Below are 26,441 nucleotides of genomic sequence, written 5' to 3' on the forward strand. Positions count from 1 at the left end.
GCCTTGTAGAAGATTTCTAGTGTTAATTGCACCTATAAGTATTCTTTGGCACATTACTTCCACAGTAGTTAATGCTACTTGAGAAAAGGATGCCAGAGTTAAATAAATTTAAGAACTATTAGGTTAAATAGGGTTTTTTTTTTTTTTCCTCAGAATGTCAAATGTAATAACACGTGACTCTCTAGAAGTGTTTCCCCAGTTTACTGGATCATGAAATATTCTTTAGGGAGCATAATAACAGCAATAGCAATAGCTAATGTTCTCATTGAAATACTTTTCCACGCACTTTCTTTACTTGTTTAACTCTCACAATGATTCAGTGTGGTATAGAATAAGTAGGCTTAGAGAATTTTTCGAAAACCTGCCTAAAATTAGGTAGATGGTAAGTAATAGAGCCAGAATTTGAACCCAGCCTTTCTGCTTCCAGAGCACCTTTTCTTAATGATTAGGATACCTGCCTATTTATACTTAGAGAAATACTGCATTATATCAATTCTGTTTTGTGTTGATTGGGTCTGCATGGCATAGAAGATCTGGTGATATGGCACCTTATGTTATATTTTAGGTTTTTATTATATATAGTTGTTAGAGGGTCCGTGATTTGACCTAAGATTTGTAATTTGAACAGCCATTTTTAAGGTAATAAGAACTAACTAGTATTGGTTGAATATATACCATTAATGGGTCATAGACTATGCTATGTCAAACTTCCACACATTTGTTTAATCCTTACCACAATCTTTTGAACTTTTTAACTAAATCACATAGCTAGTTAGTGAAAGAACAAATTTCAAGCCACAGTCTCTATCTGAGCTCATACAACTTTTGAAGCCGGTGTATCATAAGACATGAGCCAGACCTTCACATGTTCATATTAGATATTACATTGATAATTTATCTTCTGGAAGAGACTCCAGTAATCTCAGTTGTAACAGTTATTTCTCAGTTTGTTGTATGAACTTTTTTGCATTTGGTGACTTGGGAATTTGGGGTTTGAAGGTGTGGTGGCATTTTTGCTTGCATGACTGAGTAGAAATTTAAAGATAGATTGGTACTGCTTGATAGTGATTTGCTTGATTTGAAGTAACCCATGCAATTCCTTTTCTTACTACAGCCTAAATTTCTTTGTAAAGAGTGGGACCCAAACTTACCTTCATTGTGTCTTCCAAATCCTGAATATTTGGCTCCTGAATACATACTTTCTGTGAGCTGTGAAACAGCCAGTGATATGTATTCTTTAGGAACTGTTATGTATGCTGTATTTAATAAAGGGAAACCTATATTTGAAGTCAACAAGCAAGATATTTACAAGAGTTTCAGTAGGCAGTTGGATCAGGTATTTGCCTATAAATAATTTGCTTGCATTAAAAAATTTATTAAACATATAATTGAATTTTTTTCTAAAATGTGTTCAGAAAATTCTCTAAATGATGAGTATCTCACTTTAAGTTTGCATAAAATCAGTTTAATTTATTATATTTTATTTTAATAAAATTACAGGTAACGCAGACTAGGCCAGGTACAGTGGTTCACACCTGTAATCCCAGCACTTGGGAAGACCCAAGGCAGGTGGATCTCTTGAGTCCAGGGGTTCAAGACCAGCCTGGGTACCATGGCTAAACTCCATTTGTACAAAAAAAGTATATAAAAAATTAATTGGGCTTGGTGGCACCTCCCTATAGTCTCAGCTTCTTGGAATGCTGAGATGGGAGGATCACTTGAGCCTGGGAGGTTGAAGCTGCAGTGAGCTGTGATCGTGCCACTGCATGCCAGCCTAGGGTGACAGGGTGAGACCCTGTCTCAAAAAAAAATTTTTTTTCAAATTAATAAAGAGGACTAGTTAAAGTTTGTTCCTAGAACTTTAATCATGGCATTTGAGTAAATATAAATACTGGAACATGTTACTGAAGGAATAGAAACAATTTTGGGTATTAAGGATACCAAAAAAGTGTTTTGTTTTGCAACAGTAGAATTAACAATTTGTTTAAAATTTAGTCAGTATATTTGTAGTAAAATATTGAGTAAATTCTTAAATGCTTTCTTAAATAGACTTAATAATGTAAGTGTATATATCTTTTTAAATATTTTATACTCACATTTAATGTTATCACTCTTTTCAATAGTTGAGTCGTTTAGGATCTAGTTCACTTACAAATATACCTGAGGAAGTTCGTGAACATGTAAAGCTACTGTTAAATGTAACTCCAACTGTAAGACCAGATGCAGATCAAATGACAAAGGTGAGTACATGTGGATTTTTGCCTAAGGTGGAGAGACAAAAAAATGAGTTAAAGTAGGTTGATTTTTTTTCCCCCCAGAGATCCCTGATCTGAGATTAAGTTCTTTTAAAGCAATAGTCAGATGTAGCCCCACATAACATCTATATTCTTGAATGTATTAAATATTCAACTTTGCTTAATTTTACACAGCTAAATAATTTACATACATAATTGCTCTGATAGAAAATTAAGATTTCAAATAGAGTGCTAACCATCACAATTAAGCATACATATGTTCTAGACTCCCAGAGAATTCATAGTCCTCTATTTCACTCATATAACCATGGATTTAATTTTGTTTTGTTTTTAGACGGAGTTTTGCTCTGTCTCCCAGCCTGGACTGCAATGGTGTGATCTCAGCTCACTGCAACATCTGCGTCCCGGGTTTAGGCAATTCTCATGCCTGAGCCTCCCAAGTAGTTGGGATTACAGTCACCAGCTGCCACACCCAGATAATTTTTGTATTTTTAGTAGAGATGGTTTCACTGTGTTGGCCGGGCTGATCTCCAACTCCTGACCTCAGGTGATCTGCCCACCTCAGCTTCTCAAGGTGCTGGGATTATAGGCATGAGCCACTGTGCCTGGCCAACCATGGTTTTTAACTAATAACTGGTATTTTTATGCCTTCAAGTTATTTTATTTAATCTTTCAGTATTTTAGACTTATGTAAAAGAAAGTTTTTACCCAGCCAGCTCACAGGTACAGAGTCCAAAGATTTGAGCTTGAAAAATAATTGGTTTTCTTATTCAGAGTTTTATAATTCAAATTTATATTAAAGTGATCTTCAGCATTTTGCTAAATGTTTCTAAATTTTTTTTTACCATATTGTGACAGTTTTAGATATGAGAAGTACTTTCAACTTAACATTTATCAAAATACCATATTTCCTTTTTTTTTTAGATTCCCTTCTTTGATGATGTTGGTGCAGTAACACTGCAATATTTTGATACCTTATTCCAAAGAGATAATCTTCAGAAATCACAGTTTTTCAAAGGACTGCCAAAGGTTCTACCGAAACTGCCCAAGGTTTGTTGTTGATAGTTTCTTATTATTAATAATCAGGTTTAGAAGTTAAAGTTTATTTTAACTTACTACAATAACTTTCCCAAGGAAATAATATAACTTTGCCTGAGGTACATAAATGACTATAAAATGCTGCCAACTGAAGCCAAAAGTTCAGTGGACCTTTTTTTTGCATGGTCCAAAAATAAATAGAATAAAAATTTAGAAGGGTACTAGCTAGGCAAAGACAGCAGTTGGACATGAAAGGTCATTAGAAGAGCCTATAAGCTATCATGTGGAATTCACTGTCTCACCAGCAGTTAAAGGGATACTTCTGTTAATGTTAGCCTTTCCAATTCCTTTATTCCTTCTCTGACTTATTAAATCATAAGTCTAATATAGTTTTTAAAATGTTGATGAATGCTGAAGAGGCACTGGTTGGAATACTATAATTCCTGGTTGTAAAAACATTTCCAGTGTTTAATCTAATCAGACGTTTGTTGGTTACCTACTGTTTGTCTGAGCTTTTACTTAGATGCTATGGAGAGTAAAGAGGAAGCATAAAATATTGTCCCTGATCTCAGGCCCTTATAGTAAGTGTAGATAGGGTTAACATGTGAAACAGTTAATAATACGTGATAGTGTGTACGTTATGTGGTATGAATCATAAGTAATGAAGGAATTAAGAGGTGTAAATCATAAGTAACGAAGGAATTAAGAGGAGAAACAAACATACCAGTGAAGACTAATTAGGGAAGGTTTCCTATAGGTAGGGTGACTGTGTATCCCCTTTTACACATGACCTTTCCAGTTTATGCTATTTGTCTTGGCATAATTAGCAATAGCATCCTATTTCACTCTCAAAATATGCCAGTTTCAACCATAAATTGAATGGTCACCTTAACCTAAAGGAATTGGAGGTTTTAGACTTTAGTGTTAATTAATACTAAAGACCTGAAAAAAATGTTCATTTTTTAATTAAAAAAAATTTTCACTTTTCAGCGTGTCATTGTGCAGAGAATTTTGCCTTGTTTGACTTCAGAATTTGTAAACCCTGACATGGTACCTTTTGTTTTGCCCAATGTTCTACTGATTGCTGAGGAATGCACCAAAGAAGAATATGTCAAATTAATTCTACCTGAACTTGGCCCTGTGTTTAAGCAACAGGAGCCAATCCAGGTATGTTACAGATATTTTTGTGTATTTATCTACTGTTATTCATGATGATGACTGTCACTGAAAACAAAAGGAATGAATATATGAGTTTAAAAAAAACTGAGGTAAATATATGAGACTTTCTTGTCCATTAGTCAGAAAGCTGTTTTACATGTTTGAAGCGAACTATTTTTAAAATTATGATTGAACTTTGTAGTTAAATGTCTACAACTCTCTATAAGTTACTATCTCAGAAAATAAACTGCAGTGAAATTTTGCATGTGTTATACCATTCTTTATGTACTATATATATACTCTGTAGAAAGTTACATGTTTAGGAAAAGAAATATTTGTTTTTCTTGAAGTATTTTTTATTGTTTTGTTGTTTAAAGTCTTTAATATGTAGGTGTTTTTTGCCAGTTGTTTCTCTCTATTTTATTGCTAATAACCCCTTCCAACTAGAATAGGAAAATGCTTACAGCACCATGGAAATAATATGTGTGTGTATTGTAAATGAAAAAGTAAGAAGTCTCTCATGTATACAATATATATTTGCTAAATTCACGGTAATTTGGATTTAAGAGCAGTAAGGTCACACACCTGGGTTGAATTGGGGTTTCTTTATCTCCTTACTTGAAGTATGACTTGCGCCGTTACCATCTTAAAGCTTCTGTTCCCTCATTGCTACATTGAAAAGGATTGTTGAAATTAAATGAAATTTTCTGGCACATAGCAGATATAATTACATGTTCCTACCACTGTATAGTAATAGCTTATTAGTTATATATCAACTGTCTGATTTAATGGTTTTATGATTCTTTGTAGTCCTTCCCTTGAAAGGAGGGGAACAGAAGGAAGTATGTGGTGGTAAGGCGAGAGTTTCTGTGGATTAGGGAAAGAACAAGTGAGGGAGCTGTAGCCTTTGAAGGAGGCTTCCCCCAAATGGTCAAGCTGTCATGAGGGAAAGGTGGTGGAGCCACTGTTCCCTAAGCTATGCATCAGTCAAGATAGTATCCTAAGGAACCTATAATCTGAATTCTTACTTGCCCTCCTTCTTTTTTCTCTTAGTTGTCCCGTTAAAAATACCTTTGGGCCAGGTGCAGTGGCTCACGCTTACAATCCCAGTACTTTGGTGTGCCAAAGCAGGCAGATCGCTTCAGCCCAGGAGTTCAATTCAAGACCAGCCTGGGCAACATGGTAAAACCCTGTCTCTACAAACAAACACAAAACAAGCCAGGTGCCTGCCTATGGTCCCAGCTACTCAGGAGACTGAGGTGGGAGTATCACCTGAGCTTAGGGAGTTCAAGGCTGCAGTAAGCTATGTTTGTGCCACTGTGCTCCAGCCTAGGTGACAGAGTGAGACCCTGTCTCAAAAAAAAAAAAAAAAAAATTCTTCTCACCTGAGTCTTGGCAAAACTAATTTCGGCATAAATAGAAGGGGCAGTATGTTCCTTATAATTTAGGTATGTGGAAGAATGATCAGGGACAACTTAAAAACATTGTTTTCTAAAATTAAAAAATATATGTAAGAGATAGGGTCTTGCTATGTTGCCTTGGCTGGACTCAACTCTTGAGCTCAAGCAATTCGCCTGTCTCAGCCTCCCAAATAGCTGGAACTGCAGGTGAATGCCACTGCACCTGGCTTCTAGAATTTTTTCTTACACTCCTCCTCAATTCTATACTTTCTCTTTTTCTCTTGAGCTTCATAGAAGCCAACTGATGGAATTTACTTCTTTGGGACATCTCACTTTACTGGGTTTTTTCACCTTGTAGCTTCCCAATAGTTGGTACATGTGGGCAAGTAATAGATTACTGTAGATATGTGAGAGTTAGGAGATTAGTCTTTATTTAATTAACATTTAAACTGAGAGCAGATGTTAAATATTGTGCCTCTAGAAATGTAAGAGACTTGATTTGTATGTTTTTGTCTTCCACGCCTTCAGGCTAGCAACATGGTGAGTGTCACAATATATGAGTTATTATTTTGAAGAAGCTTTACATTTGGCATATACTGAATCTCTTAAAGATTCCAGGTTTCAATACATTGTTTCCCTTTTCTAAACAGATTTTGTTAATTTTCCTACAAAAAATGGATTTGCTACTAACCAAAACCCCTCCTGATGAAATAAAGAACAGTGTTCTACCTATGGTTTACAGAGCACTAGAAGCTCCTTCCATTCAGATCCAGGTACAGTATTTGATTTGTTTTTCTTTAATGATGATTTTGATTCTCAAATCAGAAGAAGAGGTGTAAAGTACATTTTGGATTTAAGTCATAAAATACATAATAGTAAATATATTTATTGAGTTACATTATTGATGTACAATAACTAAAATATATTCACTCTTGATTTAAAGAATCAGTGTATTGTAAGTGAAAAAAGTCATCAGTCTATGTACATAATGCCTGTATCATGAAGTAGATTTGTTTATATATATCAGAAATGTATTATTATGAAAGAAGATTTGATATATTGTAGTTTGTATTATTGTATGTCTTCTTCTTTCTGCTTCTTTCTAAACCGATAATTATGAACAAAAATTCCGAAGAAATTTTCTTTTCTCTTTCTATGCCATTTCCTTTTTTCTTGAAACTGAGTCTTGCTCTGTTGCCCAGGCTGGAATGTAGTGACAAAATCTCTCCACCTCCTGGGTTTAAGCAGTTCTCCTACCTCAGCCTCCCTAGTAGCTGGAACTACAGGCACTTACCACCACGCTTGGCTAATTAGAAACAGGCTTTCACCATGTTGGCCAGACTGGTCTTGAGCTCCTGACCTCAGGTGATCCTCCCGCCTCAGCCTCCCAAAGTGCTGGGATTACAGGCGTGAACCACCATGCCCAGCCACATGAGCCTTTTCCTTATGAAAACATTAAATAGGTATTTTCCCATACTCATGGTTTTCCTTCATGCTTGGATAACTCAGTTTTCTATGTAGAGAGGCTATTTTTTTCTGCAATGAAGCTAATTTGTATAGCAGGTAGTTGGAAAAGCAGACAGTAGTTTAGTGTAACCATTCTTTTTTTTCTTTTTTTTAAGTGTAACCATTCTTAATGCATGTATAGTAATACTTCTGTTTCACAAAGGTAATCTTAAAACACCATATACTTTGCCTAACTATTAGTTATGTAGTCTTTGTGATTAAAATTTTGGTTCTAAGAGTTGTTTGTCTGAAAGAAATTCTGGATCACTATTAAAAATGTAATTTAGTTTTTTCACTTTGAAAACACATGCTTTTGTTAAGAACATCTCACTACACAATGGTTCATAGTAAAAGCTTATAGTCTCTGTTGCCAGTATAGAAATTTTAATGAAACATAGGATTTTTTTTTTTTTAAGTTATTTACTCTAAAGCTTTTTTTCTTAATATGAACCTGATACTACATATTTAAAGTCACTTTTTGGACTTAATTCATTCTTTGTCTTCTAAGTTATTTTGTTCGTTCAAGCCTGTGAGGTTGATGTTAACATTTTTTTCCTTATAATTAGATTTGCCTTCTTAAAGGTGAGGGTATGCTGCCTTTGTCCAAATGACATGGATGAGTGGGGAAGGTGTGTCTCCCTCTATTTCTTAGTCATTTCTAAAGAAATTGTGAATTACAGCTTCAAGAAACATTTTCACAGGCCCTGTGGAGCCAAGGTTGTTTTATATTTAGTGATATTAAAGAAGAAGGAGGGGAAGATTAAGTGATATGAAATCCATTTTCTTTATAGTTAGTTTGGCCAATAAGCGACTTTTGTAACTTTGCTAAGTTTTGGAAACCAGCATTTCTTTTTCCTTTTTTTTTTCTTTTTTTCAGATAGTCTCACTCCGTCACCCAGGCTGGAGTGCAGTAGCGTAATCTTGGCTCACTGCAACCTCCACCTCCCAGGTTCAAGCAATTCTCATGCCTCAGCCTCCCAGGTACCTGGGATTACAGCCATGGGTGACCAGGTCTAATTTTTTTGTATTTTTAGTAGAGATGGGTTTTACCATGTTGGCCAGGCTGGGGAAACCAGCATGTCTGGTATCATTCAGTGTAAAGTTTAATCATGAAATTAGCACTGCTTGGTTGATAAAGCATATATAAACAATTGGGAGAATCCTAGAGAAAACAAGAAATAAGAAATCTTATAAATAAAAAATAAAAAACATCAACATAATTAAGAAATTGCATCAACTAATGGGCAAAACAGCCAGCTAACATTAAATGACAGTATCAAACTCACATATATTGTTATTAATTCTAAATTTAAATTGACTAAATTCCCCAATCCAAAGACACAGACAGGCAAAAAAAAAGCCAAGACCCATTGGTATGCTACATCCAGATCCATTTCACATGCAAGGATACACAAAGACTCAAAACAAAGCGATGGAGAAAAATTTACCAACCAAATGGAGAGCAAAAATAAATAAACAGAAACTAAGAGTTGCAATTTTTGCTGATAAAATAGACTTCAAAGCAACAAAGATCAAAAGAAGCAAAGAAGGATATTACATAATGATAAAAGGATCAATATAACAAGAAGAGCTAAAGATCCTAAATATATACGAACCCAATACAGGAATACCCAGATATATAAGACTTATAAAGAGACTTGGACTCCCACACAATAATAGTGGGAGACTTCAACATTAATATTTGACAGATCAATGAGACAGAAAGTTAACATCGATATTCAGGACTTGAACTCAGATCCGGAACAAGTAGACTTAATTAACATTTATAGAACTCTTCACTTTAAATACACAAAATATACAGTCTTATCAGTACTACATCACACCTATTTACAGGTTTAAATGAAATATTGGTTGGCTGCTTGTTAATTATATTCTTCCCTCTTTTTTTTTTTTTTTTTTTTTTTTTTAAACACAATTACAGGCATACCCATTTAGACTGCATTCTAGCCCGGGCAATAAAGCAACACCCCTGTTCCCTATCCCTCTTCCTCTTTCTTCTTTCCTTCATTCTTTTTTTTTCTTTCTTTTTTTCTTTATTCTTTCTCTGTCTTTCTTTCTCTCTTTCTTCCTTAAATAAATAAATAACCCACATCTGTAAAAATAAAAAAGAAATCTTTTCTTCAGGGTTCTTGCAAATAGTAGGCTAGAAGGTAACATCTGAAATTCAGTTTTAAATTGAAGTTTTTAAAGTTAAGTTTGATTAGAAATATTTACGAGGCTAGAGATTGTTCTGAAAACATTTGGAAAGGTAGAATATGGTTTGCAAAAGGTAGGATTCTTAAAAAGAGGCATTTAAACATGTATGTCAGACACAGTTTTTGAAAATTAATTTACCTTTTAAATCAATATCAAAGTTATGTTCATCACCCCCACCCACCACCCATTAGAAAGAAAGTGTAAAATAAGCAGAAGTTTCTGAGAATTTGCTAATTAGACTTGTTGAGGTTTGATTTTGTATTTTTCAATCTCCTGTTATTAAGTTCCTCATCTAGCTGTTAATAAGTTTCTCATCCTGGGCTGGGTCCAATGGCTCACATGTGTAATCTCAAGGCTTTGGGAGGCCAAGGTGGGTGGATCACCCGAGGTCCGGAGTTGAAGACCAACCTGGCTAACGTGTTGAAACCCTGTCTCTACTTAAAAAATACAAAAATCAGCGATGTGTGGTGGTGGGCACCTATAATCCCAGCTACTCAAGAGGCTGAGGCAGGGAGAATTCTTGAACCTGGGAGGCAGAGGTTGCAGTGAGCTCAGATCATGCCACTGCACTCCAGCTTGGGCAACAGAGCGAGACTCCATCTCAAAAAAAAAAAAAAAATGTTTCTCATCCTGTCTCCTCTTTGGGATAGAGCTCTCCCCTACGTGATTTAGACAGAATTAAATTTGCCTCTTCATAACCTGCTGGTCTGAGTTTGATTAGATAGCATGATACTTTTCCAGTTGCTTTTTAGTAATACAGGTGTTAGGGGGCCCTTTACCGTAAGTCTGTCTCTGTCTCTCTGTCTTAAAGGCTGATCTTCTGTAAGGAAACTCCTTACAGGAACATAGTATCCCGCTGACTGCTAACCCTTAGCTATTCTCTTCTCCCATCTGTGGTCCTTTATTATTTTTATTATTTATTTATTTATTTTTGAGATAGGCCTTCACTGTTGCCCAGGATTGTGTGCAGTGGTGCAATCTTAGTTCACTGCGGCCTTGACTTCCCATGCTCTTCCAGGCTCAACTGATCCTCCCTCAGCCTCTCTAGTAGCAGTGACCACAGGCACACACACCTCCATACCTCGCTCATTTTTAAATTTTATCACCCACTTAATTATTAATAGTTCTGAGTAGATATAAATAATTAACTCTCTTAGATTTGCCTTTGGAAACCTAAGAATAAGTTAAAGCAAATGAAGTATATCCCAGTGTTTTGATAACAGATTCTTAGTAGTTAATTTATTTCTATCTGCAAACTATAAATGAATGTCTTGAAGTTTGTCTGGTATTTTCAGTAGCGTCCTGCTCATTCACATTTGTGCTTCCATTTTCCTCAGTGATTACTTCTCCTATGCTTTACTACAAGGATCATCTCTCATAAGGTGCCCAAGATGTGTGTACTTTAGTCAGTTAGTTCCCAAGCCATTTCTTCTTCCTAGCTCCCAATTATCCCTTTGTTTTCCCCAATTATTCCCAGAATTACCAGTTTTCATTTCTTCTATGGCACCACATTAGTTAATAAGAATGTTTTAAATTTGTTTCCCCCCACTTCTGAGTTATGCTTGCTTTAAGTTTCAGAATTTGGAAGTACTTATAAATACCAAAAAAAATTACAATTTGCTCTCACAGATGATCATTTTCATCTAGTCTAGTCTTTTTTCCTAAGCCTGTAGATAGACACAGGTACCTACACATTTTAAAAATTGGGATTGGGCACAGTAGCTCACACCTGTAATTTCAGCACTTTGAAAGACCAAGGTGGGAGGATCCCTTAAACTCAGGAGTTTGAGACCTGCCTAGGCAACATAGTGAGACCCTGTCTCTACCAAAAATAAAAGATGATAAAATTAACCAGGCATGTGGTACGTGCCTTTAGTGCCAGCTACTTGGGGGGCTGAATTGGAGAGGAGGATCACCTGAGCCCAGGAGGCTACAGTGAGCTGTGAATTTGCCACTGCACTCCAGCCTGGGTGACAGAGCAAGACTTTCCAAAAAAAAAAAACCAAGAAAAAAATGTTTAATTGAGATTATATAATACTCTATCTTCAATTTTCTTCTCAAAATGATTAAACACCCTTTTAAGGCCAGACTCAGTGGTTCATTCCTGTAATCTTAGCAGTTTGCGAGGCTGAGGTGAGAGAATTGCTTAAGCTCAGGAATTCAAGACTAGCCTGGGAAATGTAGTGAGACCTTGTTTCTACAAAAAATTTAAAAATTAGCTGCGCATGGGCCAAGGCAGGTGGATCATCTGAGGTCAGGGTTTCGAGACCAGCCTGGCCAACCTGGTGAAACCCAGTCTCTACTAAAAATACAAAAAATTAGCTGGATGTGATGGCACATGCCTGTAATCCCAGCTATTTGGGAGGCTAAGGCAGGAGAATTGCTTAAGCCCAGGAGGCAGAGGTTGCAGTGAGCCAAGGTTGTGTCACTACACTGCAGCCTGGGCAACAAGAGTGAAACTCCGTCTCCAAAAAAAAAGAAAAAAAATTAGCTGGGCATGGTGGCATGTACCTATAGTCCCAGCTACTCAGGAGGCTGAGGCCAGAGGATCGTGCATGCTTGGGAGGTTGATGCTGCAGTGAGCTATGATTTCGTCACTGCACTCCAGCCTGGGTGACAGAGCAAGATCCTGTCTCAAGAAAAAGAAAATTAAAATTAAACACTCTTTTAAATATGTTTTTTTTTTAAAAGTATTTGTATTTTATCATATGGATATATAGCTAAGAGAGTCACGAGTATTTTTACATAATTTCATACTTGATTTTCTTTTGTGAAAGGTAGCAAAATTTAGGTGTCCTTGTTATTTAAACATAATGAGGACTTGTGTTATCAGCGAAAAAGATTAGAAATAAGATCAGGGAGTTTAGATACCATGCACTAGTTATTATGACCTAGTATGACTTTGAGTAATGAGCTTTTTTTCTCATTTGTAAAACTGAAAAGTGATTATAACGATTCATTCATTTTTCAAAGAGTTGTTGAAAGGACAAAATAATACATGTGAAAGTTTATTTCAAACTATATGACACTTCAGCCATGCAAATGCAAAACTTTGTAATATCTGAGAAGAGATAAGAGAGTCTTTCCCTAATATTTATTCAGTTTATTTTCTTGATAGGAGCTCTGTTTAAACATCATTCCAACCTTTGCAAATCTTATAGACTACCCATCCATGAAAAATGCTTTGATACCAAGAATTAAAAATGCCTGTCTACAAACATCTTCCCTTGCTGTAAGTAATGGCATATTAATTTTTGTTTTTCTTTCACTTGGTGCTTTAAATCGTTTTCTTATTATTTAATAACCCCTTTATGTATTGTTGATATATTTCATCTTGGCTGTACATAACTTATAGTACTATAAAAATGAGCTATGGTTTTGATACATGATTTATAATATGGCATTCCTAACCTTACTTGCTGTCCCTTTACTTTGAGTGCTTCAGTAGAAAAGTTGGGTGATTATTTTTTTCTTAATCGCTATAACTCAATTTATTTTATTGTTTTAAAATACTATGAGAGTTTAAGTTGGTATCTAAGCTTAAAAACTTGTTGAATAGTTTCCTTTTATAAATAGCCTTTATTTTTAGTTATTGGTCTCTAAATTTCTTGTTCCTCTCTGACTTGCCCACTTTTTTAAAATGTAGAGTACAATAAAGCAATAAGTTAGTACGAATACAAGTAGAAGAAATCGTTGTACTAAAAAATGTAGGCCAGCGGGGTAGTTGCCCCCTTTGAATGCAAAATTTGAACACTCAAGTTACTTGTTAGTTAAGGAAGATAGAATTAATAATGAAGTTTTCATTATCTCGTATTGAAAGTAATAAATGTCCCCAACATTTTCTCTAGCACTAAATATAAAATTTATCACATTGATATTTCTTTATAGAAGTAATATTGAATGCTGTTTTCAAAATAGCAGCTTTAAAGAGGGAGAAATTTTCTTCTTTTGCCTGACCAGTTCTTTATATTGATGTTAGATAATGGGCATGTTATTAAATTTGCATTTTGTAAAGCTAGTTCTCTGGAGATCCCATCTGTCTTTATCTGGTGGAGAATGTGAATTTAAATAAAAATAAACATTACCTTAATAAAATTATAGGCAAAAGCAATTTGAATGATATGATTTTATCTTATAGGCATTGAATCTATTTTAGGTCATGTTTCTTGGTCAAAAGGCTTTGAAATGGAAAATGCAACACCAAAGTAGGTTAAAAAAAATCATTATTACCAAACAAACAAGCATGAAATGACATGAAATCAAGAAGCTTGAGTTCTTATTCTCACTTTGTTACTAACTACCCCTGTGACCTTGAAAAGTCACTGTGCCCGAGTCTCTTCACTATCATTAGAAGTAGCTGTTTTCTTTGAAATTCTCAGTTTTAAGATTGAATTTTCAAAATAGGTGGTAGAAAATATACAGCTTAAAATTCAGTTTTCAAAATGCACTTTAAAAGATCCTATAATCATACTATATACCTTATTTTATGGCAGCATAAATTTATTTTAACACACATTTTCTCAAAGTACATATTGTAGACCAGGCATGGTGGCTCACACCTTTAATCTCAACACCTTGGGAGGCTGAGGTGGGAGGATCTCAAGCTAATGAGTTCCAGACCAGCCTGAGCAACACAGCCAGACCTCGTCTTTACTAAAAATAAAAAAATTTAGCTGGGTGTGGTGGCATGGCCGGAGGATCACTTGAGACCAAGAGGTCAAGGCTGCAGTGAACTGTGGTTGTGTCACTGCCCTCCAGCTTGGGTGATGGAGCAAGACCCCTCACCTCAAAAAAATTTGAAACCAAAACCAAAGCAAAACAAAGGTACCTGTTCTGAGTTGCGTTATAAATATATGCAGGGATATGTAGAAATGAGAAAAGCATGGATACTTAAATGATCTGAATTGCTGCCCAGTGATATTTATGTTTCTTTTTAAGATGCCAACTGGCCCTTAAGACATGTTGTTTACCAGAAGTTATAACGAATGTATGTATGTTAGAACAGTAACTATGAAATGGATTTATATTGTATATGTCACCTTTTAAGTGCATTTTGCATAATGCTTTCAGTGCTTCTGCCTACCTTCAGAGTGGCAAATAGGAATTCCTAAATTGTATTCATAGTCCTATCCCTAAAAGCTTAAAATTCTAACTAGGAAATTCCTGAATCATGAGTTAGAATTGTATATTAATACTCCTCCCTGAAAATAAAATGTTTAAAAATTCTACACACAGGTAAAATGCTCCAAGAGCTGTATTTATTCATTACTTACATTACAAATATTTTATATATCATAGAAGTAAATAAAATTAAACTAGTATTTTCAGTTTTGCTTAAAAAATATATATATACACATATATATACATATATATATATATCTCAGTAGAATGCAGCCATTCTTTTATAAAACTGATTGTGTGTACAAGTTAAGCATTCAGATACCTTTTTGAATTTATAATATCTTTTGTGTTTGAATTTCAGAAAACAATTGTACATTATATTTTAGAAATGGAAATTTTTTGTCATTTTTCCTGTAGCACTATGGTGCTTTTTTAGCCAACAAAATTATTTTCTGCCTTTCTTGGTTTATTTTTTTTTTGAAAACTGGAATTTTATTGATACTGTGGTCCTGACTTAAAGATATTCTATCTTAAGAAATTCCAGCTAAAGTAGGGTATAACATATTTACCAAACAGTCAAATGAATATGGAGTTTTGATAACAGCTTCTAAATAAGAGATCTTGATAACTGTATTAATGATATATCTAGAAATAGAACACAAATATGTGGACATCTTCACATGTTAAAATATTTAGTTTAAGAATGAATTGAACCCAAGTTAGAGTAAAATACTGGAATGTGGGTGAAATTGATCACTTGGTGGAAAGAATGAAATCCTTTTTATTATTCAAATGTCCCTAAAGAAATGTTCTTATAATAGTAACACATATGTAGTAAAAGCTTCTCAAATTTTAATCACTTTAAAATGTTACAAAATTGAAGTCATTCCTTGTCTTTAGCTCACTAGTGACCTGGTGAAGCAATCTTAAATTCTTTGTGAAACAAGCCAAGAAAATTAGTAAATTGATAAAGGATGAGAACCTCTAAATTTACTTTTATTCTTGAGACTTTAACATATTTATATGAAGATTAAGTTTACACTTAAATATTTTGTTCTAGATTTTGAAAACTTTGACTAATGCAATTTACCTTTTTTAATAGGTTCGTGTAAATTCATTAGTGTGCTTAGGAAAGATTTTGGAATACTTGGATAAGTGGTTTGTACTTGATGATATCCTACCCTTCTTACAACAAATTCCATCCAAGGAACCTGCAGTCCTCATGGGAATTTTAGGTAGCTGAAAATTTATTGTCATTTGATGCTATTTTATCATGCAAATAAATTTTCCAATCTATAAAGCCATTATACTCTCCTTTTGTGTATACAGCATTTCATAATTGAAGAATGATGTGATAAATGCCGTAATATAACTTTTCTCTTTGTGTTAAGTTTAGCAAAAGCAGTAGAATCTTGACATTTTTAAAGGAATAAGATATTTAAGAATTCTAGCTTTATAAATATCATTATAGCTATAGTTTTCCCCGTAAAATGGTACAAAGAGAGACAAACAAAGCTACTGGAAATGCTGATACTGGTCTTAGTAGTAATACCTGAGGTTTAATTGGTACTCAATTTGTAAGAGGCAAAGTATTTTCTCTGCATTGCCTTATTTTCTTCTTCCCGAAATCCAATGAAATAGGTACTGTTGTTTCTATTTTACAAGGAAATTGAAGCTCAGAGAGGTGAAATAAGTGATTCAAGATAATATAACTGATAAGTCATAGGAGCTGGTTTTCTAATATGTTTGAATCTTAATTAGTATATTTTGTGGCTAACTGATATGCTGATGAAGCATATTAGCCTTAAAGCACATTGTGCTCTATCAGCATAATTAAAAATAACTAAGAAACTCTGAAATCATTTATATGTTAAAGCTACGAAAGTCCAATCTAGAAATGCCAGGGGTCATTTGCGCTGTACTAATAAAGCAGGCATAGCTATAGAGTCACAAAAACTTTAATAAGTTCATTTTTTATTTAATTTGAGGTTCTTTGTTAATTTTTAAGAAAAACTACATTATTCATCCATGTATTCTTAACATCTACTACAGTGCTTGGCCTATAGAAACTGCCCAGTAAATATTTGTAGGAATGGTTAGCAAGTATTTATTTTGGACCTCTGTAGACATAGAAAGTACTCTTGGGATATTGCATGAATCTTTTGTGCTGAAAGGAGTTTGCTTTCTTGGCGTGGTGTGGTGACTCACACCTGTATTCCCGGCACTTTGGGAGACCAAGGTGGGTAGATCACTTGAGCCCAGGAGTTTGAGACCACCCTGAGCGACATGGCAAAACCCCGTCTCTACTAGAAATACAAAAATTAGCCATGCATAGCTGCATATACACATAGTCCCAGCTACTTGAGAGGCTGAGGTGGGAGGATCACTTGAGCCGGCGAGGTTGAGGCTGCAGGGAGCCATGATCATGTCACTGCATTCCAGCATGAGCAACAGGGCAAGACCCTGTCTCCAGAAAAAACAAAATTGTCTTTTTGAGCAGGAGTTTGGCGTAGTGGAAATTCGAGCCCTGGCCCTAATCCTGGCTCTGTCAGTTCCTGAGGTGACTTTGAAAAGTTTATTTATCTAATGAGGATGAGACTAACGTCATTTAAGATTCTTATGAGACTTCACTGAAACAAATAAAGGGAAAATAACAAGCATAGTGCTCAGCAAATAAGCATTTAGTAGGTGCCCAATAAAGTTACTCTTTGGGTATATAAGTCATGTGCACATTAAAAGAATAATGGGGGATGGTATGTTACAAAGCTTTGGATTATATTCAAAACGCTTAGAGCTCAAAAGCATTCAGAGAACAAGGAGGAAATATACTCATTTTACTAAATGAAGGCTTTGTGGATACATGTAACAAGTGGGGTCTTGAAGACTGAGTAAATAGGTGAGACAATAGGGAAGTTTAATTCAGTTATTAAATTTCAAACATGTTGAGTTTGATTTGCTGAAGAAGTGAATAAAGGTCTAGGACTTATATTTTGACTGTACCTATACTTACACCCTTGAAATAGATGTCTTGAGTATGATTTCTGAAACATATATTTAGATGTTTCAAAATAGAAGGGCATTCTGTAACCTTACTACTGCACAATAAGAATTGAACCTGGTTCTCATAAGCTTCTAATGTTATGTTATCATTAAATGTACTCTTAAACCAAAAGAACACAGGATAAATATGTCATGATGTTTAAATCTGGCCTGATGATAAAGGCTGAAATCATTCTGATTCATATGTAAGAACATCATTATTCTAGGCATTGATTAGGAAAAATTTGTACCACATACCTTATCAAGGGATTTAATATATATATATTATTTTTGTGATTTCTATGAATTTATAGTGTTAACTTTTAAAATTTGTCACATTCTTTTCTATCAGGTATTTACAAATGTACTTTTACTCATAAGAAGTTGGGAATCACCAAAGAGCAGCTGGCTGGAAAAGTATTGCCTCATCTTATTCCTCTGAGTATTGAAAACAATCTCAATCTTAATCAGGTAGGAATATTTTTGTGCTTTATTCATTTTATTCAGCCTACTGTTTTCTTGGCATTAGATATATAAATATATTACACAGATTGGTAAAAAATTCTGAATTGGAATAACAATTCTGTATTCAAAAGGGAAAGGACTTGTCACGTTGTGTGGAAAAGAAAAAAAAAAAACAACACAATGGGTAAAAAAAAAAAAAAGAAAAGAAATGGGAAGAATATGCCACAGAACTAAATGAAGAAAGGTTGTGGGGTTGAAGGATAGATTTTTTTCTTTGAACATATTTATTCATTTATTTTCATTTTTTTTTAATTAAGTTCTGGGGTACATTGCAGATTGTGCAGAATTGCTACATAGGTATACACATGCAGTGCAAAGGACATGAACTCAGGAAGGATAGATTGTTAAAGACTTCATTGGTAAATACTAAATGAGAAGAATGTTGAAAAATATGTAGGATTTGGGTCTACTTTAAATCTGGGCTGGAAAATTGGCATGAACAAAGAACAAAGTTATAGAATGTGTTTGGGGAGTGTATTCATTATTTATTGATTGCTACAAAACAAATTACCACAAACTTAGGGGTTTAAAGCAACACACTTTTATTATCTCACAGCTTCTGTGGGTCAGGCTAGGACATGGTTTGGTTGGATTCCCTGCTCGGGGTTTCTCACATTGCTGCAGTCAAGGACTTGGGGCTCATCCAAAGGCCCAACTGGGGAATAATCTACGTGGTTGTTGGCAAGATTCAGTTCCTGTGGGCTGTTGTACTTAAGACCTCCGTTCTTAGCTGTCTATTAGCTGGATGCTACTGTCAGTTCCTAGCCACATGGGCCTTTCCAACATGGCAACTTATCTCATCAAAACATGCAAGAGAGAGTCTGCTAGCAAGACTGAAGTTACAGTCTCTTGTAATCAAGGAAGTGATATCCCATCACCTGTGCCATATTCTGTTGCTTTAGAAGTAAGTCTCAAGTTCAGCCTGCACTCAAAAGATAGGGGATTCCACAAGGGCATGAATAGTGGGAGGAGGAGATAATTGGGGACTATTTCAAGAGTCTCTATGCCACTGAGAAGGAATAATTCAATTTGGTTGGATATGTGTATGTATAATACAGTAGGGGAATAATAGGAGAAAAATAATTTGAGACTAGAATAGGTAGACTTCAAATGCCTGTCTGGTTTAAGTATTTGAACTTTCAAGGTGTGGTAAATGTTTGAGCAAAGGAGTAATGTGTCCAAAGATTATTATGGAATTGTCTCTCTGCATACCTCTAATCGCTGTTTGTAACAGCTGTGTTCTTATGCGACTGATTCTTCCTAAAGATTAGAAACTCTTCAAAGGCTGGTTATTATAGCTTATTCTTCATTATAGCACTTAGTGCAACGACAGAAGCAAAAATGTTTATTGAATTGAGAGAAAATTCAGATATAGAGTAGAGATGAGCCACTTTTGTTCACAACAGAACTAGTATTTAATGAAATATAGTGGAAAGGACTGAGTTGGGTTACTATTTAACTGAGAGCATCAGAGATGGATAGGCAGGGAAGATTTAGAATTGAAAGTGAATTACAGCAATGAGGGAAGCAGAAAGCTGGAAGTTGAGAGCTCTTGGCATTGGGGAGAGTGCTGAGTGAGCAGTTTTGGAGGTAGAAAAATTTATAAAACTAATCAGAACCAATATTTCATTTGAAGTAATAGGATAAGCCTCTAAAAATTTGTTCCTTGGTTTTAATTTTTTTTTTTTTTTGAGATGGAGTCTCGCTTTGTCACCCAGGCTGGAGTGCAATAGTGCAATCTCTGCTCACTGCAACCTCTGCCTCCCAGGTTCAAGGGATTCTTATGCCTCAGCCTCCCTAGTAGCTGGGATTACAGGCATAAGTCACCACACCTGGCTAATTTTTGTATTTTTAGCAGAGACAGGGGCTACCTGAACACTGGACCTCAAGTGATCTGCCCGCCTTGACCTCACAAAGTGCTAGGATTACAGGTGTGAGCCACTATGCCCAGCCCCCTATATTTTAATTTTTGGTTTGGAAATTTCTGCATATCTTGGATGGCAGAGTTGAGGTTAGGGTGGACAAAAAGGGAGACAGTGAATATTGGGGAGGAATAGGATAATATGCCTAAAACAGTCTTCAACTTTTTGCCATTTCTGTTCTAAGTTCTTATATTCTGATTTAGTGTGTTTTTAAATATTCCCAAATGCTCATTTTAGGATATATAGGCTCACTCCTCTCATACCAGCACTTTGGGAGGCAAGGTAGGTGGATTGCTTGCACTCAGAGGTTTGAGACCAGTCTGGGCAACATGATGAAACCCCATCTCTACAAAAGTACAAAACTTAGCCAGATGTGGCAGCATGTGCCTGTAGTCCCAGCTACTAGAGGGAGCTAAGGTAGGAGGATTGCTTGAGCTTGGGAGGCAGAGGTTGCAGTGATTTGAGATTGCACCCCTGCACTCCAGCCTGGGGGGGAAGGCACGACCTTTCTCTAATTCCATTTGAAATGTTGTGTTAATTTACTTCAGCTTAGTGGGTTTTTGAGGTGACAGGTGGCTATTTTCATCAACAAATATTTTGATTCGTATTTTCTTGTATTTTACAGTAGTTTGGCATGGATGCGGTCTGCCTTCCCATGGTCAAGGTTTCTAATTTAAGACTGCCTTCTTAGGTCATTTCTGATTTAAGATGATTTAAGTATGTTTTATATTAAGTGACAAAGATAAGTAACTTAGGAAAATACATTTTCAGCATTTGAATAAAAAAGCAGCAAATGCCCTGCAGCAATCCACTGAATAATCAATAACTTGTGTTTGAGGTGAGTTCCTAAGACCGCCCCCAGAATGGATGATTCAGTTGGAGGACTCACAGGACTCAGCATATAGTTATGCTCAGGCTGTGCTTTTTTATGGTAGAAAGATACAAAGCAAAATCAGGAAAGGGAAAAGGTTGGTTCACAGGGCAAAGTCTTCCAGAGTCTTTTCCCAATGAAATCACGTGGGATTCCCCTTGTAATGAATTGTGACAATATGCGTGAAATGTTGCCAACCAGGGAAACTCATTAGAGACTCAATGTCCAGACTTTTCTGTGAGGGCTGATCAAGTAACACCCTCTGCCTGGCATGTACTCAAATTCCAGACTCCCAGAAGGAAAGCAAGTGTTCAGCATAGAACATACTCTTTGTGCAAACCGTTTAGGCAAGTGAGCCACTGTTACCAGTTAATAATAGGAACCTTTCTGAAATCTGAGTTCCCAGACACCAGCTAATGCCAATTTTGCAAGCAGAACTTTTCAAGGATAGCAGTTTAGGCCTACAATGTTAACTCTTTTCTACACAAACTACGTGTAACAATATGGATGTAACAATATGGATGACTCTCACAAACAACATGTTGAGTGAATGAAGCCAGGCATAGAAGAGGATCTGCTGAATAATCCATTTTTATAAAGCACAACAACAGTCTAAGCTGTGCTGCTAGAAGTCAGAATAAAGTTTACCCAAAGGATGTGAGGGTAGAAAATGATTGGAAGGAGGTGTAAGGAAGCTTCTAGGATGCTGACAACGATTTTGCGTTGTTTTTTTTTTTTTTTTTTTTTTTTGAGGTCTTACTCTGTTGTCTAGGCTGGAGTGCACCGGCACAATCTTAGCTCACTGCAGCCTTGACCTCCTGGGCTCAAGTGATCTTCTACTTCATCTTCCCAAGTAGCAAGGACTGCAAGCATGCACCACCACTCCTGGCTAAATTTTGTATTTTTTGTAGAGACATGGTCTCTCCATGTTGCCCAAGCTGATCTCAAACTCCTGGGCTCAAGTGATCCTCCTGCCTTGGCCTCCCAAAGTGCTGACAGGTGTTAGCCACAGCGCCTGGCCCAATGTTGTTTCTCTATCTGGCTACTAGTTACATTGGGTGTGTTCAATTTTGTGAATTGTGAATTTTTGTTTTTTTTTGTCTATGCCCTTGAACATACAAACTTTTCTATTAGTATATTATACTTCAATAAAAAGTTTCAGTAACCTTAATCAGTGAAAAGTCAGTCATAGTAAACTGCTTTGGGAACATGCCTTTTGCCTTTCTCGTAAGATGAAGAAGCTGCTGCTGATAGAGCATGGCGAAAGGCAGTGTAATGTAGTAGAAAAAGGGTGCAGACTTTGGAGACAGGCTTAGGATGAGTTCTAACTCTGCAATATGAGCTCTTTAGCATCTAAGTTGCTTTACCTCTCATTGAGCCTGAGTTTCTTCATTTGTAAGTTAGAAATACTAATGAACCTACTTTGAAGAGTTGTGAGCATTAATAAAATGGTGTCTATGTAAGCACTTAGCACAAAGATGTAGTTATAAGGGGAGAGGAGGAGAGCAGTTTCTAGATTGTTCCTGTAATATGTGGTGTTACTCAAGTAAGTTGGTTATGATGATCCTGAAGGACCGTAGGGATGAATGATCAGCAGTTGACAAGAGTTAACCAAAGCTTAAACTAGTTGAGACATAGTGCTAGGTATGCTTTATGAACTTTACTTATTTGAAAGTTGGATTATGTACATTTAATATTTCGACTGTCAGAAAACAAGATTTATTTTAGCCAAATATGTCATTACAATTTGAATAAGCAGGAATTTTCTGTGCATATTCAATGGATTATTTCTAGATAGGCACAAATTCAGATGGTTAATTTTGAATTATTCCAGGAAAATCAATATATAACTGTTGAGGGTGAATTTATACAAGGCCCCTGAATAATAGCTGTTAAACAACTTAGGATATAAAACTCATTATTGAGACATGTTTTCTGGAACTTAACAGCCTCATCAACTATCATATCACCACCATACAAAGAAACCATAAAAGCTTGCTATGATATGCTGAATTTAAATGTATCATTCTTATTGAATATCAGTGCTATGACTGGATCCTATTCTACTGGTAAAAATGGAGAATATTATGATTAACTTATTGAATTATCTTAATTGATTACATTTGCTGCCAACTCGAAACATTATAACCATATCAATTTCTCATTATACCAGTTCAATTCTTTCATTTCCGTCATAAAAGAGATGCTTAATAGATTGGAGTCTGAACATAAGACTAAACTGGAGCAACTTCATATAATGCAAGAACAACAGAAGTAAGTAGTTGCACATGAATTATATGTGGTCCAGGAGTGAGATTATAGTTGTTTTATAATCGATTTTCTAGAATATGGATTAGAAAAATTGCTGGATTTAAATTTGACCATATGTAAAACATTTCAAAATTTACCATCATATTAATAAGTTGAACTGAATTAAAATAGAATGTGGTTGAAAAATCTAATGTCACTTCTGAGTACAAAAGTGTAATATGATATAATTTTAGCATTTTATCTGCATAAAGAAAATTCTGTTTCTGAGAATCCCTTGTCAGCAATAGCCACTAACATTGTAAACTCAGGTTGTCAAAAACTAAAAGCATCACTTATGAAAATGTTTTAAATTTATGAACTCAGTGTTTTGATTTTTTTTCATTCTGTTTTCTCTAGCCCCAGAAACATTTATAGAGCATTCATTTCATATTTAGCATCACAACATCTGCCTCTTTTTATTTTTAGGGAGGATTTTCTAAATTATTTGCAAAACACTAGCTTTCAAAGAAGGCGGCAAAGATGGAAATCGTTAACTGTTGAATCCAGTTTATTAAAATCAAAGCCCCACTATATTTTTTGCTCCAGAGTAAAACACATGAATTTAGGATACCTATTAAAGTTTAATCCTGAACCAAAAACATCTAAAAATCAGTAAAATTGATAAAAATCATAAACAAGGTCCCCAAATAGAAACTCTTCAGCTTCTGCCCACAAGATGAAGAGTAAGAAAGTAAATACACATGGTATAGAAATAGGTGAAATAGCCCTTTGTATGCTTGAGTATTCTGTGGTGTGTATGTGCATGGTGTTTGATAAATAGACTATGTTAACGCAAAAAATCTTGAGAAACAGTTTTTAAAATGTATTATAAGTATAAATAAATTTTTAATACCTAGTATTTATTTTGAGTTGGAAAATAAACCTTTCCTTTTTCTTTTTCCTATCTAAATCTTACCTATTTCTCAGGACATAGACCTGGCTCACTTAACAGTCATTGTGGCATTGTTAGTATCCCAGACTCAGAACTTAATCACATTAAATTCCCCATATCATATCTTGTCTTTCATTGAGGTGTTAAGCTCTTTGATGGTAAGAACCATGCTTGACTGGCTTTATGACACCTTGAGTAAATTCTCCAGTAAATCTCAAATGTTGAGTCTAAGAAATGGACTTAAATACAAATGTTATTTTTGGGTCAAGCAAACATTAACAGTAGAAAATACTGGAAAAGATTACAACTCTTCTTAAAGAATGAAGCCACAATTTAATTGGGGTCTAATACATTCCATGTGGATGAATAATTTTTAGCATGAATATTTAAAAATATACATTTCTTTTCATTGTTTTGTCACAATTCAACTTTCCTACAGATCTTTGGACATAGGAAATCAAATGAATGTTTCTGAAGAGACAAAAGTTACAAATATTGGGAATCAGGTAAGAAGATACTTAATTCTTGTAGAATGTGTGCTTCATTTGGAGGGCTTTTAATCTTTCAGCAGCAAAATCACATTTTTATTGAACTCTGTTTAAATAATTGATCTTTTCTTATTTCAGCAAATTGACAAGGTTTTTAACAACATTGGAGCAGACCTTCTGACTGGCAGTGAGTCTGAAAATAAAGAGGATGGGTTACAGAATATACATAAAAGAGTGAGTTTCCTTACTGTTCCTTCAGCCCTCTTATTTATACTGTAGGACTTCTGTAAACCACAGATTTTTGTTGGGAAATACTGTTTGGCAGCTTAATAAGAAACATTTGTGATTATCTTTCTGAAATTCCTTTATCAGTGAAACATGACCCTAACCCATTTTGAGAGTAAACATACTTAAGATGTTTAGCTTCCATTATTTCTTGACATGCATGCCACAAGGTAATAATTATAGACTCCTTGACTTCTTTGTCCTTTTTCTTGTACTTGGCTAGTCACATCCCTTGGTGATTCCCACTGTCTCTCTCTCTGTTTCTGCCCCTTTGTTGATGGCTTCTACTGTAGATTTGTGCTGTCCATTGGCTTACTCTGATCGTAGCTCTTCAGTATTTTAATTTCTCTCCCACTCACTACCTTCCCAACAGTTTGAGTTCCAAACTCTTTGCATTCTTTTTGAGCCTAGCAACCTCATCTTTCTTCGATCATTTCATGGTGTTAACGTTTATGGTCTATCAGATTTTCACTTTCACACTTTGATAGAGTACAGGTCAGTTATTTGGTAGCATGGCCATCAATTTGAGTTTGTCTCATGTTTTCTCATAATTGGATTAAAGTTGTACATTTTTGGCAAGCATACTACGGAAGTAATGATGCACCCTTCTTAGTTTATTCCAAAAGGGGTACATGATATATATATGACTTACGAATGGCAGATCAACAATAATTTAAAGAGGATTTTCAAAATAGATTTGATTCCATCTCATAAGTAGATAAAAAATCTGAGTACATTTTTTTCTTCTCTATTTCTTGCCAAAATTTTGCCCCCCCCCCCCCACTGATTTTGAATAATAAACTATAATAGGATACTTTCCTCTTGGTTGGCATCCAATAAAAAAATCAAGTCAGTTTGTGACTTCTGTTGAGGGCTTTCTTCTATTCATTCACTAAATATGGATACCTGTATGTGTTAAAGCCAAGGGACTACTGGACATAGTACTTTACAAAACTGAGAGAACATTGTGAACTTATAGCTTAGCAAAGTTGATAAAAGACAGGACATTGAATTGCTGTACACATCAGCAGTGAAAAAATTGCTAATGTTGTTTCGTTCTTTCTTAGCTTTTTGTGAGTTCCTAACATATTCTTGGGGTGAGATAGATCAGAATTTAAAAACGATTTTCCAATCTTCAAGAATGAAATAACCATATTGTCATTGTCTGGAAAAAGGCAATTCTAATAAATGGTTTAAAAATAATAACTGTTTTCATACTGGAAATATTTTCCTGTGAGTTTTTATCTAAAGTTAACTTAGATAATAATTTGAAATACAACTTACTGTGGCAATTGTCAAGACAGGAGTATTTTGCTTTTCAGTGAAGTAGTAAGATGTCCTTCACCAGAAAAGAAATCTTTTGTTTTACAAATGGACTTAAGAAATTGCCAGTTGATTTTTTTTTTTTTTTTTT

The 26,441-nt window shown here is 35.1% G+C and overlaps 1 protein-coding gene across 4 annotated transcripts in view; it reads left to right on the forward strand.

Annotated features, from left to right (window-relative positions):
- The window catches only part of SCYL2 (SCY1 like pseudokinase 2), a 69,388-nt gene that overhangs the window by 38,535 nt on the left and 4,412 nt on the right, over nt 1–26,441 (forward strand). For 3 of the 4 annotated variants that reach the window (XM_017516419.2, XM_017516424.2, XM_017516427.2), the window contains 12 exons: nt 1,115–1,336; nt 2,124–2,240; nt 3,180–3,305; nt 4,284–4,460; nt 6,380–6,391; nt 6,502–6,624; nt 12,693–12,806; nt 15,798–15,930; nt 18,087–18,205; nt 23,226–23,326; nt 24,694–24,760; nt 24,881–24,976. In XM_017516419.2, the coding sequence (XP_017371908.1) occupies nt 1,115–1,336; nt 2,124–2,240; nt 3,180–3,305; nt 4,284–4,460; nt 6,380–6,391; nt 6,502–6,624; nt 12,693–12,806; nt 15,798–15,930; nt 18,087–18,205; nt 23,226–23,326; nt 24,694–24,760; nt 24,881–24,976 (1,407 nt within the window). The remainder of the gene's footprint in view (nt 1–1,114; nt 1,337–2,123; nt 2,241–3,179; nt 3,306–4,283; nt 4,461–6,379; nt 6,392–6,501; nt 6,625–12,692; nt 12,807–15,797; nt 15,931–18,086; nt 18,206–23,225; nt 23,327–24,693; nt 24,761–24,880; nt 24,977–26,441) is intronic. The other variant, XM_017516435.2, reaches the window with a different exon arrangement.

Source organism: Cebus imitator, unplaced genomic scaffold, assembly GCF_001604975.1.
Source record: "Cebus imitator isolate Cc_AM_T3 unplaced genomic scaffold, Cebus_imitator-1.0 Scaffold18, whole genome shotgun sequence".
In the NCBI taxonomy this organism is placed as follows: domain Eukaryota; kingdom Metazoa; phylum Chordata; class Mammalia; order Primates; family Cebidae; genus Cebus; species Cebus imitator.